At 50.0% G+C, this 17,382-nt stretch overlaps 1 protein-coding gene across 2 annotated transcripts in view; it reads left to right on the forward strand.

Moving 5' to 3' along the window:
* Nucleotides 1-17,246, forward strand: part of RAPSN (receptor associated protein of the synapse) — a 29,244-nt gene extending 11,998 nt beyond the window's left edge. For both annotated transcript variants that reach the window (XM_075325538.1, XM_075325539.1), the window contains exons 2-8: nucleotides 3,288-3,626; nucleotides 6,952-7,110; nucleotides 10,885-10,983; nucleotides 11,283-11,405; nucleotides 13,120-13,173; nucleotides 13,979-14,178; nucleotides 14,926-17,246. In XM_075325538.1, the coding sequence (XP_075181653.1) occupies nucleotides 3,288-3,626; nucleotides 6,952-7,110; nucleotides 10,885-10,983; nucleotides 11,283-11,405; nucleotides 13,120-13,173; nucleotides 13,979-14,178; nucleotides 14,926-14,998 (1,047 nt within the window). In that variant the 3' untranslated portion in view covers nucleotides 14,999-17,246. The remainder of the gene's footprint in view (nucleotides 1-3,287; nucleotides 3,627-6,951; nucleotides 7,111-10,884; nucleotides 10,984-11,282; nucleotides 11,406-13,119; nucleotides 13,174-13,978; nucleotides 14,179-14,925) is intronic.
* Nucleotides 17,247-17,382: the final 136 nt, after the last annotated feature.

Genomic DNA, 17,382 nt, shown 5'->3' on the forward strand with positions numbered 1-17,382 from the left:
AAAATCCCGGAAAAAACGTAAAAACTCCATTCTGATGTTGTCCAGACTCAAATTCCCATCCCAGCACGACTGCGAATCTCAGATCCATCGTCCCTGCCCCCATGATTGTTCCTTTATGTCACATATCTCCAGACACAGTAGAAATGTATTGATTTATTGATTTATTTGCATGGCGCTTACTATTGACGACCCCCATTCTTATCATTTACCAAAGTGTTTCCCAACCCTGTGGTGCCATTGAAACACCCCAGTTAAAAATGGCATCAGGAGCAACGCATAGGTGTCAGGGCCAGGTGGACGGGCAGACCCAGGAGGTGGATCCACTGGGCCGAACTCCTAGATGGTGGTAAGGGGTCCGGTAGCTGGAGCACTATAGGCAGCAGAACAGTCCGTGCACAGGAGTATAACGGAGAAGTCCCTGGGACTACGGAGTCACTGGTGGTAGTCCGGGTGACGCAGCTCAGGTTCGGAAGCCGAGAAGATGTCAGGCGGGGTCCGGAACCTTTGGAGCGAGATGACAGGTCACCGCAGGGATCCGAGATGATACGGACTGTCAGGATGGCAGATGGACTGCGTTCGGGGTTCGGGATTCGGTCTGGACCGGATGGCGAGGCAGGCACGGCTCTACAAGAGAGATAGATGAGTATATACACATATACACCAGGAGACCTGACTCCTAGCTTAAGAAACACGAAGATCAGGCCCCGCCCCCTTGGACATAAACCCCCTTTATACCCTGTACCTGTTTTGCATCATTTCCTGTTAATGGACGCTGGCCCTTTAAGAAAGGGTCAATGACCGCGCGCGCGCCCTAATGCGCATGCGCGCTGCCCGAGTGCCAGAAGCCAGAGCAGGAAGCTGCGAGGAGGAAGCAGCAGGGCCAGGATGGGGCTGTGAAGCCGACGGACGCCGGGTGCGGGGACCAGGACGCTGGGGACGCGCTGCCAAGGGGTGCTGGAGAGCGGGTAGCGGCGGTGACCGGACCAAGGAACCGGGAAGCGAGACGGAGGACCCGGGGAGCGTGACAGGTGAGCCGGAGGGCAGCACAGGGGACCCGGGGAGCGTGACAATAGGCCACTAAACAGGCAGCCACTTTATTCCTATGCCTCCGTGTCTTTAAAAAGTTGATTGAATGATGAAAGCTTTGGAATATTCCTGCCCCGCGCCCTTATATCTGGTATAGAATGACGCTGGCAGCGCAATAATGTAAATGCTCCGCCAGCGCCATTCACCCTGAGAGCGGGCAGCACCCTAAGGGCTCATGCGCACGTAACTGCTGAATATTCTGCAGCGATTTGACAGCACATGTGCACTGCAAATCGCTGCAGAAACACTGCATAATGGATGCAGTTTTTTTGTAGAAAAAAGCCGATTTCATGCGCTCTGGCTGCTGCCTCCACCATAGACAGAGCGGGAGCTGCATCCAAAGCGCACAAATTAATTGACATGCTCATTTTATGAGCGCACGGACTTGGGTCAAAATTTTAGCACCCAAATCGCTGCGTTCATAAAAGCAACGTGCACACGTCTCATGCACAATCTACATAGATTGTGCAGGGGACGCAGGACGCATGCATTTACACTGCAGTACAATAATACGCAACGTGCGCATGAGCCCTTAGTGAGTGGTTTTTTTTGTTTTATCTCACAGAACACGGTGCATATATTTTGTTATATCCATTTGTATATTGGTACAGTATATAGATTTTTATTTTTTTCTAGATATAATGGGAACAGTGTATTTTTTGTTTATATTCGGGGGTGTATATATACGGTATATGTTATTATATTTAGGGCGATCAGTATATAATTTCTCTTATATTCAGGGGCTATGATGTGTATTTTTATGGTCTTCATGGTAAAATAGGAAACCACTGCTAAGGACAGGCAACAAGCAGAAGAGACTTGTTTGGGCTAAAGAACACAAGGAATGGACATTAGACCAGTGGAAATCTGTGCTTTGCTCTGATGAGTCCAAATTTGAGATCTTTGGATCCAACCACCGTGTCTTTGTAGAAAAGGTGAACGGATGGACTCTACATGGCTGGTTCCCACAGTGAAGCATGGAGGAGGAGGTGTGATGGTGTGGGGGGCTTTGCTGGTGACACTGTTGGGGATTTATTCAGAATTGAAGGCATACATAACCAGTATGGCTACCACAGCATCTTGCAGCGGCGTGCTATTCCATCCGGTTTGCGTTTAGTTGGACCATCATTTATTTTTCAACAGGACAATGACCCCAAACACACCTCCAGGCTGTGTATGGGCTATTTGACTAAGACGGAGAGTGATTTACATACTTAATAACTACATATTACCTTACATACTGAGGGCACAATATATATATATATATATATATATATATATATATATATATATTTATTATGTCTTATTATGTATGGGACGATCAGTATTTATATATATATATATATTATAAAATGTGTGTAAATTTTTTTTTTTTTCCCGTACAGAGGGTGCCGCATATTTTTTTTTTTTTTACATTCAGGTGGCACAGTAAATGAATTTGGTAATTTATAGAAAAAAAAATATATTAGGTGTGCCATGAGGTATTTTTTCCGTCATGGGTGCCCTAAGGCCATAAGGCTTGGGAGACATTGGTTGACTGTAAGGTGCCCCTTGGCCACAGATAATACAATTATTTGGTGTATAACACTGCCCGGCACTTGTGTAATGGACACCTAATGGCGTTGCAGAATGTTGTGTTTGGGGTCCATGCCCGCTGGAGCCCCTTTTAGTGGTGATGTGATGGGTTGCAGAACCTCTGAGGCCTCCAGGATGATATCTGCAGTTTAATTTTTTATATTCTGGACTTGAGGTTTAGGGCTCGTGCGCACATTGCGTCATTTCATGCGTTTACGCAGCGTTTAGCACTGTAGCGTAAACGCCTGCATCCTGTGTCCCCAGCACAATCTATGAAGATGCATAATCCGTGCACACGATGCTTTTTTCAACGCAGCGATTTGAATGTTAAAAATGTGACAAAATCCGTGCTTTTAAAAATGCAGCATGTCAATTATTCCGTGCGCTTTGGATGCAGCTCCCGCTCTGTCTATAGTGGAGGCAGCATCCCAAGCGCATGAAATTGGCATTTTTTCTGCAGAAACACTGCATCCATGACGCAGTGTTTCTGCAGCGATTTGAATCGCACAAGAGCTGTCAAATCCCTGCAGAAATTTCTGCAGTGACACGACGCAACGTGCGCAGAAGTCCTTACACTCCTCCAAGATTGCTGAGCAAATGAATGTCTTACACTTGTCTGTCTTCAGTTTGCAGTGATCCAGATCGACACCGCCCGAGAACTGGAGGACCCTGACTTTTTGACTGAGAGCTACCTTAACCTTGCCCGCAGCAATGAGAAATTGTGTGAGTTCCAGAAGACCATTTCCTACTGCAAGACCTGTCTGAACATGCAGGGAACATCTGTCAGCTTGCAGCTGAATGGACAGGTGTCCCTAAGCCTGGGGAATGCCTACCTCGGCCTCAGCGTGTTCCAGAAAGCCCTGGAATGCTTTGAGAAAGCCTTAAGATATGCCCATAACAATGACGACAAGATGCTGGAGTGCCGGGTCTGCTGCAGTCTTGGAGGTCTTTACACGCAGCTCAAGGTTAGAAACCTAAGACGTAAGATGGGCCCAGGTTGGAGAATGCTATCATGCCCACCTTCCACCAAGGCTCGGTGCTAGCCGTGGGCACCGTGACCTAATGACGGGAGGTGGGAAGTCACTTCTGTATATAAACATAAAGTAGCTTCATCCCAAAGTGCCCCGAGGGGTCCAACATCAAGACCACCACAATTGGTAGATCTTAGGTAAAGTCTTAGGCCCCCTTCACACGTCCGTGAAACATATATGTACGTATGTACCGGAGACACGGACACACGTGCTCCAATGTTATTTAATGTTTGTAGTTACACGTGCGTTATTCTGTACGGTGCGTGTGTCCGTGTGCGTGAAACCTATGTGTATCCGTATTGCACGGATGCATGTCCGTTTTCTGCACGGAACATGCACACACGCATCCAATGAAAGTCTATGGGTCCGTGAGCACACGTACATGACACGGATGCATCTCCGTATGCTCCATGTACGTTTTGTGCTTTTTTTCTAGCGATGTCGGTCTTTTTTTTTTTTCTGTGTATGTCAGTCAATCTCTCTCTGTCGGTCGGTCTCTCTGTCTTGTCTGTCCCTCTCTGTCTGTCGGTCAGTCTCCCACCTCTCTCATACTCACCGTTCCCCGATCACCGGCGCGGCGCTGCACAACTGTGAAAAAAACTCCGGCGGCTTTTACTATTTTGAAAAAGCCGGCCGCTCATTAATCAATATAGTATTCCCTGCTTTCCCCGCCCACCGGCACCTATGATTGGTTGCAGTGAGACACGCCCCCACGCTGAGTGACAGCTGTCTCACTGCAACCAATCACAGCAGCCGGTGGGCGGGTCTATACTGTGCAGTAAAATAAATAATTAAGTAATTAAAAAAAACGGCGTGCGGTCCCCCCCAAATTTTATACCAGCCAAGATAAAGCCATACGGCTGAAGGCTGGTATTCTCAGGATGGGGAGCCCCACGTTATGGGGAGCCCCCCAGCCTAACAATATCAGCCAGCAGCCGCCCAGAATTGCCGCAACCATTAGATGCGACAGTTCTGGGACTCTACCCGGTTCTTCCCGGTTTGCCCTGGTGCGTTGGCAATCGGGGTAATAAGGAGTTAATGGCAGCCCATAGCTGCCACTAAGTCCTAGATTAATCATTGCAGGCGTCTATGAGACACCCCCAATGATTAACCTGTAATTTAAAGTTAATAAACACACACAGTGAAAAAAATCCTTTATTTGCAATAATAAACACTAACAAATACCCTCGTTCACCACTTTATTCAGGCTACTTTCACACATCCGGTTTGAGCCCTGCGGCTCAATCCGGCTGTGAAAACTATGCAACGGATGCGGCGAAAACACCGCATCCTTTGCATAAGTTTTTACATGCGGCCCGTCTGTTTTTTTCCGGTTGCGGCATGCTACTGAGCATGCGCAGTGGAAAAAAACGCATGCGGCGACCGGATGCGTTTTTTTCCGCATCGCGCCGCATCCGGCCTCCATAGATATGCATTGAAAAATGCGCCGCAGCGGCCGGATGCGGCACGATGCGGTGTTTTTTGCCGGAGCAAAAAACGTTGCAGGGAACGTTCGATCCGGCCGTGGCATCGGCTAAATCTGCCGCATGCGGCCAAAACCGGACCGAACGCAAGCTCCTGCGGCACAATACGGCACTAATGTAAGTCTATGCAAAAAAACGCAACCGGCGTTACAAAAGCCGGTTGCGGTTTTTCTGCAGAACGCCGTATTGTGCCGCAGAGCAAAAATCCGGATGTGTGAAAGTAGCCTAAGCCCCAAAAACCCATCCATGTCCGGCGTAATCCACGGAGGTCCCGCGTCGCTTCCAGCTCTGCTACATGAAGGTGACAGCAGCTGCAGAAGAACACCGCCGCTCCTGTCAGGTCCAGACAGCAACTGAGGTGAGCCGCGCGATCAGCGATGATGTCACTCAGGTTACTCGTGGCCACCGCTGGATCCTCCAACTGTGACAGCAAGTCGCCCGAGTGACAGTGATGAAGTCACAGGTGAGTTGCGGTCTCGGGTGGAGGATCCAGCTAGCCGCGGGTAGCCTGAGTGATGGCAGCGCTAATTGCGCTGCTCACTTCAGTCAATCATGGGATTAGTGGTCACCGGTGAGTCCTTCACGTGTGACCGCTAATCAGTACGCGACACAGACAGAGCCGCGGGATGACAATGAAGTTGAGTACAGTTCACCCGAGTTCATTCTCATCGCGAGACTCTGTCTGCTGTCAGCGGGTATGTATCAACGACATTGTGCATCACACACGGAACATTTCAAACGGGCAACACACGCACATGTCACTTACGTATCTCATGCACACACGGACATTCCACACGCACACACGGCTAGCATACGCCATTCCATAAAAACGGACATAAAAACGGAACACGGACCCGAAAAACGGAACATAAGACACGTGCATGTTTTTTACGGACGTGTGAAGGAGGCCTTAGGGAAAGTTCTCAAGAAAGTATTGTGGCCCAATGTCCCCATCCAGATTAGGCCAGGTTCACACAGAGATTTTGAGAAGTTTTTTTTTTTTTTTTTTAGTGGATTCTCTACAAAATCCTGGTAAGAAAAAATAAACACTTAAAAAATGTGAAAATAAAATTGAGCAAAATCTCCTATTTATTCCTATAGAAAATCTACTTTGATATGAAAAGTTTTGTAGTTTTTTCTTTTTCGGGACAGGTTTTGAAAATCATTTACTAGGAAAAATAAATTTATCTTCTGTCCAATGAAAAAGAACAGCAGAAAAAAAAAACGCTTCCAAAAACTCAGAAAAGAAAAAAAAAAGCAGCGTTTCCTGAAGCTTTTTCAGTATCAAAAACTCATTTTTAATTACTCAAAATTAGAGCCTAAGGGAGTTCCCAATGATTGATTTTTGCATTGTTTTTGGAGCAGAAACCGTCAAAAACCACAAGAAGTTTAAAAAAACAGATACAAGAGCTTTGATTGGGAAACATGGTGCGGTTCTGCTCCAAAAACTCAAATCAGTGTGAACACATCTTTATAGAATCCGCACAGAGCTTTTTTTGCCTAGGAAATATCTGTCTGTCGGCCTAAAATCACCAAACCTTATTGCCCCGAGATATTCGTAGCAGTGTTGTGAGGGGTAATGGAGCATTCTGAGTTCTGCTCTGAGGCTCCTCTGCTTAGTGTAACCCCTGTCAATCATGTCAGAAATGTATTGTCCATTACCCGGCTACTTGTAATAATCTGGGGGGTTTTAGTAGTTTTTGCTGCATTTCTATTTGCCCCGCAGTTGTAGGGGTATCATCACAGCCATGCTTTTCTCAATGTTCCTCCTGCAGGACTTCGAGAAGGCGCTTTTCTTTCCATGTAAAGCGGCTGAACTGGTCAATGACTACGGGAAAGGCTGGAGCCTGAAATACCGAGCGATGAGCCAATACCACATGGCGGCCGCCTACCGAAAACTTGGCCGCTTAACAGATGCGATGGAGTGTTGTGAGGTAGGAGGCGCCGGCCGGGCACGCGGGCGTGGAATGCCGGCTGTGATATGTCTCACTCTGGACACAAGAAACCGTATTTGCAGCCGGAATAAGCCGTGGTGTGTATGAGGACTGACACTATCCTGGCCAGTAGGATTTGCGTCCTGCATTTTTCACCGGTTTTCCTCTCCGCAGACTGTCTCTAACTGTCTCTACTTTTCAGTTGTCTCTGAGCTGGTGGGTGGAGGAGGCTGCTGTGATGTCTCCCATACACAAAACACACAGAAATGAGAGAGTCCTGCTCTCCGGTCTCTATACCACACGTGTTCAGCTGCAACATTAAGGACATTACACACTGGCATTGAGAGATGTAGCTGTGATTCCAGCACCCGGGATGAGATAAACACCTTCTAGAAAGCAGAATCATTGAGAATGATGATGATATATAGCATTACTGAGTACTGTAGATGTTAATTCAGCACACTAGAAAGCAGTGTGGATGATATTATATGCATTATTGAACAGTGGAGCTGTGAATACACTACAGGGTGAGATAAAACACTTACTAGAAAGCAGTGTGAATGATATTATATGCATTAGTGAACAGTGGAGCTGTGAATAGACTACAGGGCGAGATAAAACACTTACTAGAAAGCAGTGTGGATGATATTATATGCATTAGTGAACAGTGGAGCTGTGAATACACTATAGGGTGAGATAAAACACTTACTAGAAAGCAGTGTGGATGATATTATATGCAGTACTGAGCAGTGGAGCTGTGAATTCACTACAGGGCGAGATAAAACACTTACTAGAAAGCAGTGTGGATGATATTATATGCAGTACTGAGCAGTGGAGCTGTGAATTCACTACAGGGTGAGATAAAACACTTACTAGAAAGCAGTGTGGATGATGTTATATGCAGTACTGAGCAGTGGAGCTGTGAATTCACTACAGGGTGAGATAAAACACTTACTAGAAAGCAGTGTGGATGATATTATATGCAATACTGAGCAGTGGAGCTGTGAATTCACTACAGGGTGAGATAAAACACTTACTAGAAAGCAGTGTGGATGATATTATATGCAGTACTGAGCAGTGGAGCTGGGAATACACTAAAGAGTGAAAACAAAAAAACACTTACTGCTAGAAAGCAGTGTAGATTACATTATACAGTGCAGTGTAGCTGTGAATCCACTATGGGCTGAGATAAAACACTATAAAGCATTATAGATGACAATATACAGCAGTACTGAGCAGTGTTGCTGTGAATCCACTTTATGATAAGATAAACACTTATTACTAGAAATAAGCATGGATGACATTATTCAGTACAGTGTAGCTGTGAATCCACTATGGGGTGAGATAAGACACTCACTACGAGAAAGCAGCATAGATGACATTATACGGCGCAGTGTAGCTGTGAATCCACTATGGGCTGAGATAAAACACTTACTATAAAGCACTATACATGACAATATACAGCAGTACTGAGCAGTGTTGCTGTGAATCCACTTTATGATAAGATAAACACTTATTACTAGAAATAAGCATGGATGACATTATTCAGTACAGTGTAGCTGTGAATCCACTATGGGGTGAGATAAGACACTCACTACGAGAAAGCAGCATAGATGACATTATACGGCGCAGTGTAGCTGTGAATCCACTATGGGCTGAGATAAAACACTTACTATAAAGCACTATACATGACAATATACAGCAGTACTGAGCAGTGTTGCTGTGAATCCACTGTAGGATAAGATAAACACTCATTACTAGAAAGAAGCAAGGATGACATTATACGGCGCAGTGTAGCTGTGAATCCACTATGGGCTGAGATAAGACACTTAGTAGAAAGCACCGTGCATATACAGCAGTATGAGCAGTGTAGCTGTGAGTCCACTACCGGGTTGAGATAAAACACTTACTAGAAATCAGCAGCACTGGTATGTCTCTGCTGCTCTCTGTTTCTCCCTACTTTCCCACTGCCTTTTCCATAGACTTCAATTGGCAGCTGTAATCTGATTCCCTCAGTGAGCTGACAGTCCATTTTGTTTCATGCAAGACACATTTTAGAATACTGAATGATGGGACAAGGGAAGTAGAAGGGGCTCATAAGTGGAGAAAGAAGCAGATTTTGCTGATAAGATATATTACAGAGTTTCTTATAGTCGCTTTTACTATTGATTTATGCACAGATTATTAAATGAAAGCGACCATTCATGCCTTCCCTCACTATAGGATATAAAACACAATTATTACTTGTGGCATAATAACAGGGGCATTTACCACGCTGGGCCAACAAAGCGTTGTACTTATTATTACATGGTCTATTGGTTTTTCCAAATGTTCTTATCTGCTTTCTTGCTAAGTGCAGGAGAATCGTGAACTGGACCGATGTCCTTATAGCAGAGACCACAGACCATGTAGGGGTGGTCCCCGAGTCTCCACGGGCCCCATCAGAAATTTGCTGGACACCAGGGGGTCATTTTATGATATTAAGGGGCCCGGTGTACTGTCAGCCCAGTGTACTGTCAACCCATGTACTGTCAGCCCATGTACTGTCAGCCCAGTGTATTGTTGCCCCGGTGTACTGTTGGCTGAAATACTGTTGGTCCTTGTACTGTCGGCCCGATGCACTGTCGGCCCAGTATGCTGTCGGCCCGTTGTACTGTCGACATGATAAACTGTTGGCCCATGTACTGTTCGGCCATGCACTGTCGCCCTGGTGTACTTTCGGCTCATGTACTATCGGCTCAGTGTACGGTCAACCCGGTGTACGGTTGGCCCAGTGTACTATCGGCCTGGTGTATGGTTGGCCCGGTGTACTATCGGCCTGGTGTATGGTTGGCCCGGTGTACTATCGGCCCGGTGTACTGTCGGGCTGGTGTGTGGTTGGCCCGATGTACTGTTGGCCTGGTGTGTGGTTGGCCCGGTGTACTGTCCGCCTGGTGTACTGTCGGCCTGGTGTATGGTTGGCCCATGTACTGTCGGCCCGGTGTACTGTCGGCCCAGTGCACTGTCGGCCCGGTGTACGGTTGGCCCGGTGTACTGTCGGTTCAGTGTATGGTCGGCCCATGTACTGTCGGCCTGGTGTACTGTCGGCCTGGTGTACTGTCGGCCTGGTGTATGGTTGGCCCATATACTGTCAGCCTGGGGTATGGTTGGCCCGGTGTACTGTCGGCCTGGTGTATGGCTAGCCCCGTGTACTGTCGGCCTGGTGTATGGTTGGCCCATGTACTGATGGCTCAGTGTACTGTCGGTCCGGTGTACTGTCGGCGCATGTACGGTCGGCCCGGTATACGGTCGGCCCGATGTACTGTCGGCCCGGTGTATGGTCGGCCTGGTGTATGGTTGGCCCGGTGTACTGTCGGCGCATTACGGTCGGCCCGGTGTACTGTTGGCCCGGAGTACTGTTGGCCCGGAGTACTGTCGGCCCGGAGTACTGTCGGCCCGGAGTACTGTCGGCCCGGAGTACTGTCGGCCCGGAGTACTGTCGGCCCGGAGTACTGTCGGCCCGGTGTACTGTCGGCCCGGTGTACTGTCCTCCCGGTGTACTGTCCTCCTGGTGTACTGTCGGCACGGTGTACTGTCGGCCCGGTGTACTGTCGGCCCATGAACGGTCTGTAGCTCTGCACCTGTTGGCGGCTCTAGGTGTGAGGTGACCGTCTTTGTACATACCGTAGTTTATGTAATGGGTGGATCCCAGGATCTCCTCAGTCCTCTACGATTCTTCGTTACCTGATGTTTTTGGGGAGTTTCAGACTTATAATCGGATTTCTTGGGTTACAGGAGTCTATGAAGATCGCGATGCAGCACGGGGACCGACCGCTTCAAGCGCTTTGTCTTTTGTGCTTTGCGGAGATCCACCGGAGCCACGGAGACATCGAGGTGAGTGCTGCCATCATGTGCGGAGCGCGGGAGAGTTCAATAGGGAGCTGACAGTAGAGGGCTTCAATGCAGATCTTTGTCCTATTGTAGTCAGTGCAGAGGGGAGAGGCTCCTGCTGCAGCCACAACAGTGAAGACGACATATGTGACCTCCTGATGCACAGATTACATTTCTTACATATTCTGCCCTTTTTATTTGTGATATGAGACTATATAGAATAATGAGGACGTGCTGGTGACGTTTTTATGAGTTGCTTTCTGACCAGATTACTGCTTTTTCCCCCCCGTTTTTTCCCCTAGAAAGCGATTCCTCGATATGACTCCTCCATGAGCATCATGACGGAGATCGGGAACCGCCTGGGCCAGACGCACGTGCTGATGGGGGTGGCGAAGTGTTGGCTGCACCAAAAAGAAATGGACAAGGTTCTGTAATAGAAAGGGAGCAAAAGAAAAGGGGGAGAAAGAGTGGGAGCATAAGTGGAGGCAGAGGAGCGGCTGCTGACGGGTTATTGTGTCATCCAGTGATGGCGCCCACTATTCACACCTCACCCAACCTTACCGCCCAGTCCATAGACCGGGAACCGTATCTGCCCTCCCTTAGGTCCCAGCACTAAAGGTGGGATCTGGGGAACCAGCATGGGGGTATCCTGCCAATACAGCCGTCTGTGCCCCCATGTAATAGTAATAGGTGATGAGACCATTGCATCTGTAAGCCAAGAGGGCATCTGCACCGAGGGTCCGGGTTGAGGACTGTGTGAGGGGCTAGGGTGGGGGGCTGTGTGAGGGGCCAGGCTGGAGGGCTGTATAAGGGGGCAGGCTGGGGAGTGGGGAGACTAAGTGGGGGCTCTATGGGGGACCAGGCTGGGGGGCTGTGAGACAGGGTCAGGCTGTGGGGGGTCTGTGAGGGCGCAGAGTGTGGGTCTGTGAGAGGGGGGCAGGGTGGGGGTCTGTGAGCAGGGGGGCCAGACTGGGGGTCTGTGAGCGGGCGCAGGGTGGGGGGATCTGTGAGCGGGGTCAGGCTGGAGGGGTCTGTGAGTGGGGGCAGGGTGGAGGGCTGTGTGGGGAGGCAGGCTGGGGGGGGATCTGTGAGTGGGGGTAGGCTGGGGGGGTCTGTGAGCAGGGTCAGGCTGGGGGGGTCCTTGAGTGGGGGCAGGCTGGGGGTCTGTGAGCAGGAGCAGGGTGGGGATCTGTGGGTGGGGGCAGGGTGGGGGGGTCTGTGAGTGAGGGCAGGGTGGGGTGTCTGTGAGTGAGGGCAGGGTGGGGTGTCTGTGAGTGGGGGCAGGCTGGGGGGGTCTGTGAGAGGGGTCAGGCTGGGGGGTCTGTGAGTGGGGGCAGGGTATGGGGGTATGTGAGTGGGGGCAGGGTGGGAGGCGTCTGTGAGTGGGGGCAGGGTGGGGGGCGTCTGTGAGTGGTGGCCGGGTGGGGGTGTGTGAGTGAGGGCAGGGTGGGGGTCTGTGAGTGGGGGCAGGGTGGGGGGCGTCTGTGAGTGGGGGGGGGTCTGTGAGTGGGGGCAGGCTGGGGGGTCTGTGAGTGGGGGCAGGGTATTGGGGTCTGTGAGTGGGGGCAGGGTGGGAGGCGTCTGTGAGTGAGGGCAAGGTGGGGGTCTGTGAGCGGGGACAGGGTGGAGGTCTGTGAGTGGGGGCAGGGTGGGGGTCTGTGAGTGGGGGCAGGCTGGGGGGTCTGTGAGTGGGGGCAGGCTGGGGGGTCTGTGAGTGAGGGCAGGGTGGGGGGCGTCTGTGAGTGGTGGCCGAGTGGGGGTATGTGAGTGAGGGCAGGGTGGGGGTCTGTGAGTGGGGGCAGGCTGGGGGGGTCTGTGAGAGAGGGGTCAGGCTGGGGGGTCTGTGAGTGGGGGCAGGGTATGGGGGTCTGTGAGTGGGGGCAGGGTAGGGGGCGTCTGTGAGTGGGGGCAGGGTGGGGGTCTGTGAGCGGGGACAGGGTGGAGGTCTGTGAGTGGGGGCAGGGTATGGGGGTCTGTGAGCGGGGACAGGGTGGAGGTCTGTGAGTGGGGGCAGGGTGGGCTTCCTGCTCTTTGCCATGTGCTCCTCTGTCCTGGCTATAGTCAGCTCAGCTCTTGGTAGTGCGCTTGTTGCACAATCTGAATTGTTTGCTTTTTGCCTGACGTGTGTTTAATCTGCAGGCGCTGGACGGACTCCAGAAAGCCCAGGAGATGGCAGAAGAAATCGGCAATAAGGTGAGTCCATGAGGATTAATGAAGAGCTTTCCCCCCAGCCACTACCCATCATCATCTTACATCATCCTCCATATATGAGCAGCAGTGCCAGGAGGAGCTGTGGAGGGTCAGGGAAGAGGCACCAGGAGGCACAGTAAGCGCTGCCTTTATAGGAGATTACATGGGAAACGCAAATCACGTAGAGAAAGAGAAGACTGGAATTATCACATGGACTTTATTGATTCAAGAGCGACGCGTTTCTACCTCAACTCGAGGTCTTCATCAGGCTCCAGATATAGAGGGCTGAGATGCAATAATGGACAGCTGAGCCTGCCGAGAGCGGACGTTTGCTTCACACGTGCATCCTCATACGATTTTGTACGGTTTGGCCAAATAGCAGACATTGGTACTGGCCATACAGGGTGCCCTTATTGTGGAATGTGCATTGGGTCATTGGAGATTGAGCCAGGAGCTATGGTGGCACATTAACTTTCTTAAGGCGTACGTTGAAGGGGTTGCCTCACCTTGGACATTTCTAACCTGTAATGTCTGATAGATGTGAGACCCTCAGCTATTGAGAATGGAGCCCAGACTTGGGATTGAGCTCATCCTTCTCCATTCTGAAGATGGCCAAACAAGCACGGGAGCCACTTCTGTGCTGTGGACAAGCCATGACTGTCCAGGGTGGGGAACCATTCAAGCTTTTGGTCAAAGAGCAATATCTTTACCCAGACCCCCACCTACCAGGAGTGACTGTCCTCCCTGCACCCCCTGTGACGGCAGCACCCCTCTCACCCATCACTTACGGCATCTCTTCTTTCCACAGCTCTCCCTCTTAAAGGTCCATTGTCTGAGTGAAATCATCTTTCGGACAAGACAGCAGCAGCGGGAGCTCCGAGCCCACGTGGTCCGGTTCCACGAGTGTGTGGAGGAGATGGAGCTGTACTGTGGGATGTGCGGAGAGTCCATCGGAGAGAAGAACTGCCAGCTGCAGGCCCTGCCGTGCTCACACGTCTTCCACCTCCGGTATGGGAGCCATCCAGGCTTGGGTGGCCATCATTGTAGAGGGATCGTGAATGAAGACCCCCATATGGGGTAAAAACGGGCAATGTTTAGTGCCAAGAACCCATCTCACGTCTCTTCTTTCACTTTCCGCCGAGGGCGATTTTCCTTTTTGAGCTTTTGTTTTTCATCCCCTTCTTCCAAGAGTCAAACGTTTTTGATTTTTTTTCTATTGACATCCCCATATCAGGGTCTAGTTTTTTGTGGGACAATTTGTCATTTTGAAGGCCACACTTCACCATTGATTATTAGGCTTCCTCTGGAACATGATTTTGCCGGTCGGCACGATCGCAACAATGCCAGGTTTATATGTATTTTATTTCTTTTTTTTAGCTTCTGAAGTTTAAGGGGACAAACTGTAGTTTTACTAACACCACGTTAGGGTCCAACTTTTACGATACTAGCAAAAAAGTGAACCCCCCCATTACGGCACTAGATTTTTCCCACCCGGGGCCTAAGGGATTTATTTCCCACCGGTTTCCTTAGGCCAATTCCCTTGGGTCAATTCTTCCCCTTTGTTACCAGAGCAGCTCGTGGAGTCCTGAGCAGGTTCTCACCATTCAGGCTTCTGGACAATCCAGGGTGGTCTTCCTCTGTGGTGGGAGCTGAACTATTTGGTAGCATCTGGTCACATCTTCAGCCATATTGGACATAAATCCAGTAAAGCGTCAGGATGGAATCGTTGACTTTTCTTTGTTTTTATAATCCCAGGTGTCTCCAAACCAACGGATCTCGAGGTTGTCCCAACTGTCGCCGATCGTCTGTGAAACCTGGTTTCGTGTGAGGAAGAAGTAGTCAAGGAGAAGCGGATGGATCTACAGAATATTCACCTGTACCCCAGGACCAGTTGGCATTAGTAGCTGTTGTGTGGGCAGCATTGGTCACTAGACACGTGGTCTAGGGAGAGAGAATCTAGGTGGCACCAATATTGGCACCAACGATGTGACTAGACATGAAAAGAGGTCGGATATCCCCTGCAGTTTGTGTCTGCAGGACGAGTTTTTCATGATTTTATAAGTCTATTTTATACTTTTAGGCACTAATATTCTACGTACTGGACTGGACGAGGTTTGGTAGTTTTTTTGTAATAATTGATTACCGAGTCCGAGAAATTCATGTTATATATTTGTGGTGGAAGTTTTTTAGTTTGACCAGTATGGTCCAGTATGGTGAGGCCCAGCATGACCCACATATACCAAGCCATGAGTCTGCATGACCTGAGTGGCACCCACATGACCCATATAGCACTTCTACCTGAGAGCCTATGTGATCCGTGCTGCACACCAAGCTGAGAGCCTAGGTGATCAGTACAGCACACAATCCTGAGAGCCTAGGTGATCAGTACAGCACACCATCCTGAGAGCCTAGGTGATCTGTGCAGCACACCATCCTGAGAGCCTAGGTGATCAGTACAGCACACCATCCTGAGAGCCTATGTGATCTGTACAGCACACCATCCTGAGAGCCTACGTGATCAGTACAGCACACCATCCTAAGAGCCTACTTGATCAGTACAGCACACCATCCTGAGAGCCTAGGTGATCTGTGCAGCACACCATCCTGAGAGCCTAGGTGATCTGTGCAGCACACCATCCTGAGAGCCTAGGTGATCTGTGCAGCACACCATCCTGAGAGCCTAGGTGATCTGTGCAGCACACCATCCTGAGAGCCTATGTGATCTGTGCAGCACACCATCCTGAGAGCCTAGGTGATCAGTGCAGCACACCATCCTGAGAGCCTACATGATCTGTACAGCACACCATCCTGAGAGCCTATGTGATCTGTGCAGCACACCATCCTGAGAGCCTATGTGATCCGTGCTGCACACCAAGCTGAGAGCCTAGGTGATCAGTACAGCACACCATCCTGAGAGCCTATGTGATCTGTGCAGCAAACCATCATGAGAGCCTAGGTGAACAGTACAGCACACCATCCTGAGAGCCTACGTGATCAGTACAGCACACCATCCTGAGAGCCTAGGTGATCAGTGCAGCACACCATCCTGAGAGCCTATGTGATCTGTGCAGCACACCATCCTGAGAGCCTAGGTGATCTGTGCAGCACACCATCCTGAGAGCCTATGTGATCAGTGCAGCACACCATCCTGAGAGCCTAGGTGATCCGTACAGCACACCAAGCTGAGAGCCTATGTGATCAGTGCAGCACACCATCCTGAGAGCCTACGTGATCCGTACAGCACACCAAGCTGAGAGCCTACGTGATCAGTACAGCACACCATCCTGAGAGCCTAGGTGATCCGTGCTGCACACCAAGCTGAGAGCCTAGGTGATCAGTACAGCACACCATCCTGAGAGCCTATGTGATCAGTGCAGCACACCATCCTGAGAGCCTAGGTGATCAGTACAGCACACCATCCTGAGAGCCTATGTGATCTGTGCAGCACACCATCCTGAGAGCCTATGTGATCCGTGCTGCACACCATCCTGAGAGCCTACGTGATCTGTACAGCACACCATCCTGAGAGCCTAGGTGATCAGTACAGCACACCATCCTGAGAGCCTATGTGATCTGTGCAGCACACCATCCTGAGAGCCTAGGTGATCAGTGCAGCACACCATCCTGAGAGCCTACGTGATCTATACAGCACACCATCCTGAGAGCCTACGTGATCTATACAGCACACAATCCTGAGAGCCTACGTGATCAGTACAGCACATCATCCTGAGAACCTACGTGATCAGTACAGCACACCATCCTGAGAGCCTACGTGATCAGTACAGCACATCATCCTGAGAGCCTAGGTGATCTGTACAGCACACCATCCTGAGAGCCTACGTGATCAGTACAGCACACCATCCTGAGAGCCTACGTGATCTGTACAGCACACCATCCTGAGAGCCTACGTGATCTGTACAGCACACCATCCTGAGAACCTACGTGATCAGTACAGCACACCATCCTGAGAACCTACGTGATCAGTACAGCACATCATCCTGAGAGCCTACGTGATCTGTACAGCACACCATCCTGAGAGCCTACGTGATCTGTACAGCACACCATCCTGAGAGCCTAGGTGATCAGTACAGCACACCATCCTGAGAGCCTACGTGATCAGTACAGCACATCATCCTGAGAGCCTACGTGATCAGTACAGCACATCATCCTGAGAGCCTAGGTGATCTGTACAGCACACCATCCTGAGAGCCT

Source organism: Anomaloglossus baeobatrachus, chromosome 10 (assembly GCF_048569485.1).
Source record: "Anomaloglossus baeobatrachus isolate aAnoBae1 chromosome 10, aAnoBae1.hap1, whole genome shotgun sequence".
Classification (NCBI taxonomy): domain Eukaryota; kingdom Metazoa; phylum Chordata; class Amphibia; order Anura; family Aromobatidae; genus Anomaloglossus; species Anomaloglossus baeobatrachus.